General features: G+C 40.3%; 1 protein-coding gene across 2 annotated transcripts; it reads right to left on the reverse strand.

Moving 5' to 3' along the window:
* Window positions 1–339: 339 nt before the first annotated feature.
* LOC149239387 (WAT1-related protein At5g07050-like) lies at window positions 340–2,401 on the reverse strand. Of its 2 annotated transcripts, XM_089367130.1 has the most exons (7): window positions 2,093–2,401; window positions 1,933–1,995; window positions 1,690–1,806; window positions 1,336–1,585; window positions 1,078–1,236; window positions 794–945; window positions 342–687 (listed from the first exon to the last, which is right to left on the reverse strand). In XM_089367130.1, exons 1-7 carry the CDS (start codon window positions 2,275–2,277, stop codon window positions 429–431), a joined length of 1,185 nt encoding a protein of 394 aa, XP_089223256.1. In that variant the 5' UTR covers window positions 2,278–2,401; the 3' UTR covers window positions 342–428. The 2 variants fall into 2 exon arrangements, with proteins under 2 accessions (XP_089223257.1, XP_089223256.1); XM_089367131.1 differs by having other exon boundaries at window positions 340–687; window positions 1,690–1,995; window positions 2,093–2,283.
* Window positions 2,402–3,544: the final 1,143 nt, after the last annotated feature.

Consider the following 3,544-nt stretch of genomic DNA (forward strand, 5'->3'; position numbering starts at 1 on the left):
CTTCTTTTAAAATATAGATATTTAATGTAACCTTCGCTGGGAGCACTTTTGACATATATATAAATTGGAATGGGCTCAAACCCGAGGAAGAACAGGGAGTGTTTAATTTTGAACGCTGATCGGTATAACGAATCCTCATTTTATTTTATTACAGTTTTATATCACTACACCAGAAAGTCTGACACCTTTCCTTACGGATGAGCTATTTCATTTACGTCACAGCCGCCATCGATACATCTCTCTGCTCATCTCAGACAACGATGAAAACGGTAATATTGAACCGCCGCTCTGAGAGGTATAACCTAATACTAATACAGCGCGATGAACAAAACATTGATTCTATTTTACTTTCAAAACCGCTTTGTTGGAATACGATGGTGAGGAGGAGCATGTGAACTCCACGTCTCTCCGGCTGCCCAATCCGACGCTTACATTTTTAGATTATTGTTTTCAGTGATAGAAATGGCCGTATCTCCACCATTGAATTGTTGAGCTTCAGGTCCTTCACACATTGGCGCGTTGGAAGCAGCTTCTATATCATGCGCCTTATTTTGATTTTCAGTGAATATTCCTTGAGAATTGGAAAGGTCTTCGGAGCCATTTTTAGCGGCTGAAATGTTGCTATCCTTCATCTTTCCCCACAGAACAGCGTACAACCCTATTGCTATCACAACTCCTCCCACCACACTGTATTCAATTCATAAGCTCAGTTAGATCCTTAAACCATAGTATTTCCTCACACTATTAATCTCGAATTCAACTTGATGGGTTGAAAAGGAATTCAGAAACGAACCTGCCCAAGAAAATCTTCTCAGAGAGAATGATAGATCCCATAATTGCAACGATTATCATACTCAACGGACTGAATGCTGTGGCAAATACAGGTCCTTTTACGTGCATGCACAATCCTTGTACGTAATACGCAATTGCTGATGCCACCACTCCCTGCAACAAAAAATAGCAATTGTTGTACTCTGTAATTTACCTTCATATCCCGATTTTCAATTTTTGAATTCAAGCCTGAGGAAAAACATTTAACGTTTTCCCCTCGTTGACAAAAAAAAGAAGCAAACTTACAGAATAGACTGCAGTGAGAAGGTTGATGTCCCATCCTAAAGCCCACTGGGAAGAATCACGGACGACAGCTAAGCTGAGAACTGTTGCCTGTATTGTTCCCATAAAACATATTAAGGTGGCAAGGGATAGTTTAGAAGAATATTTCTTCAGCACTGCAGCCTGCACATTCAAAATATAGTGAATTAAAGTAGTCATTTCAAGATGATTAATCATGCCTATATATTTGGAGAAACAAACATGTAGAAAATAAATGATCACCTGCAGGATGAACAAGGCTGACCATGCAAGAGTGGCTGCAATTATCAGAAGGGAACCTATTATCCAGTTCTTATTATCAATTGCAGAAGCCGTTGTGGAAGACGTGTCGGGGGATTGATGATGTGGAGACCAAAGCATGGGAACAATAGGACCTTTGTACAACGTCATCAGCATTGCTCCCCCGACGCACACAATCGTTCCCACTATCTTTGCTTCACTGCGTATGTTTTTTATATTCACCCTTTCCATCCTACATCAATAAAGATTTTCCATCAACACCATAAAATAAAGTAAGTGATTGCAATGAGTACCCCCTGATTATGTCATTTGAAGGGTACAATGTCATTTGGTTACCTGAAGATGAGAGCCATCACGAAAGTCATAGCCGGGAGAAGATTACTCAATGCAGTGGCATAGGTTGGAGATGTTAATTTCAGACCCATGTAGTAGAAATTCTGGTCGATTACAGGCCTGCAGACATAATCAATAGTCGAATTAAAATACTCGTCAACAATTTGCATTGAGGCAATCAGAAATTCAATGGAAGGGATGATGTCAGGAGACACAGTAGGCATGAAATTGTGAAATAATACATACCCTAACAAACCCAGTACAAAAATTTGCCAGAATATGGGAAAGGTGAGTTTGGGTCGCACTTTCCTGCAATTATAATTAACACATAAGCTGCACTTAACTAAATTGCAAATTCCAAAAATATTCTCAATTGGGATTACAAGAATAAATAAAATAGCTTTACCTTTCAATGAAGAAGGCAAAAGGTGCAAGCACAACAGTAGCAGCGGCGTGTCTGTACACTACAAGCACAAAGTGATTCATCCCTCTGTTAAGAGAAACTTTCGTGATAATATTCATCCCTCCATACCCAAACTGCAGAGATATTATTGCTACATAGGGTTTTGATTTCTTAATTAACTTCTCCATTGATAATCAAATTTGCAACAATCCCCAAAATACGCTTCTCTATGTTATCAACAGCTGTAAATGCAGAGTGAGGACTGAAGCTTCTCCTCTCCTCCTCTATGCACTGGCAACTAATTAACTTTCAGGACAGTGGAAGCTCGATAATCCACAATTTCTGGACTCATACTTATAGAAGAAGAAAAGCCAGTTGGGTATAACTTGATCGCAATTGCACTAAGTATGGTCAGGAATAACTTGATCGCAATTGCACTAAGTATGGTCAGGAATAAGAAAATCGTTAATGGCAAAAAGCACGATATCCTATTCGATTTTCTCCGAAATTTAATGTTATCCACGGAATGAGAAAGACTGTTTTGAAAAAAAAAAATAAAGCAGTGGATGATGGGTAAGTAAAGTAGTGAACAAAGCAAAACGAAGATCTGTGCAGACTGACGTGTAGAGGAGAAGTGTTGGAACATCACATTAAAAAGCAGAGATAATGGGTGGGGAAGGAGAAACTTCCACGTTAACCATAGTGCGGATTTTGTGTTCTGATTGCTTCCTTTTCTGCAATGGGACGTGGAAAATAGCCCATGTAACAAATGAATTGTTTCCACTCTTAGATGACAAAGTTCATATTTGTGTAACGGGAAGCAGAGTGATACACCTAGTGTCACGCCCCTACACCTGCGGTAGTCTTCCAACCGTTTATAGCGAGGTGCGGCACCACCGAACACTTTCTTTTCACCATTACTTATGTTCGTGGACTATGCCTAATTCACTTTCTCCTACTTAGTTTGTGTTTTGCAACCAAGTATTATTATATGTTTAGCCTTTATACCAATGAACACCCATACACATTCATTATCAACAGCATTAACCAAGAGAAATGCACAACAGTATAAAGGGAGGGGCAACTCCCTGCAATATGAGTCTGCCGGAATATCAATATATTATATAATCTTCATTTTTACAATGTACAGACTAAATCCTTGGGAAACCCCAAATTTACACTTAGCCAAATTTTCACAACTTTGGCAAACTCAGTTGCCCAATTCGTCGGCACCTCCGCATGGTCGCCGCACGACTCTCCAACCCATCGTTCACCTCGTCGCACGTCTTTGCTGGTTCGCTCTTCGTTTGGTCACAAACACCCAAACCGTGTATCCCCGCCCACACACAGTCCCGCTTGCCAACTCTTGACAAACGCCCAAATCGTGTGAACAGCACGTAGTATCGCCTGCCCAACTCTACGACCTCTGGTTCCAACCTTCGTTTCACCTTCGTG

The sequence above is a fragment of the Pinus tabuliformis genome, chromosome 8, assembly GCF_031772625.1.
Source record: "Pinus tabuliformis cultivar Carrire ecotype Pingquan chromosome 8, CPIR1, whole genome shotgun sequence".
NCBI lineage: Eukaryota > Viridiplantae > Streptophyta > Pinopsida > Pinales > Pinaceae > Pinus > Pinus tabuliformis.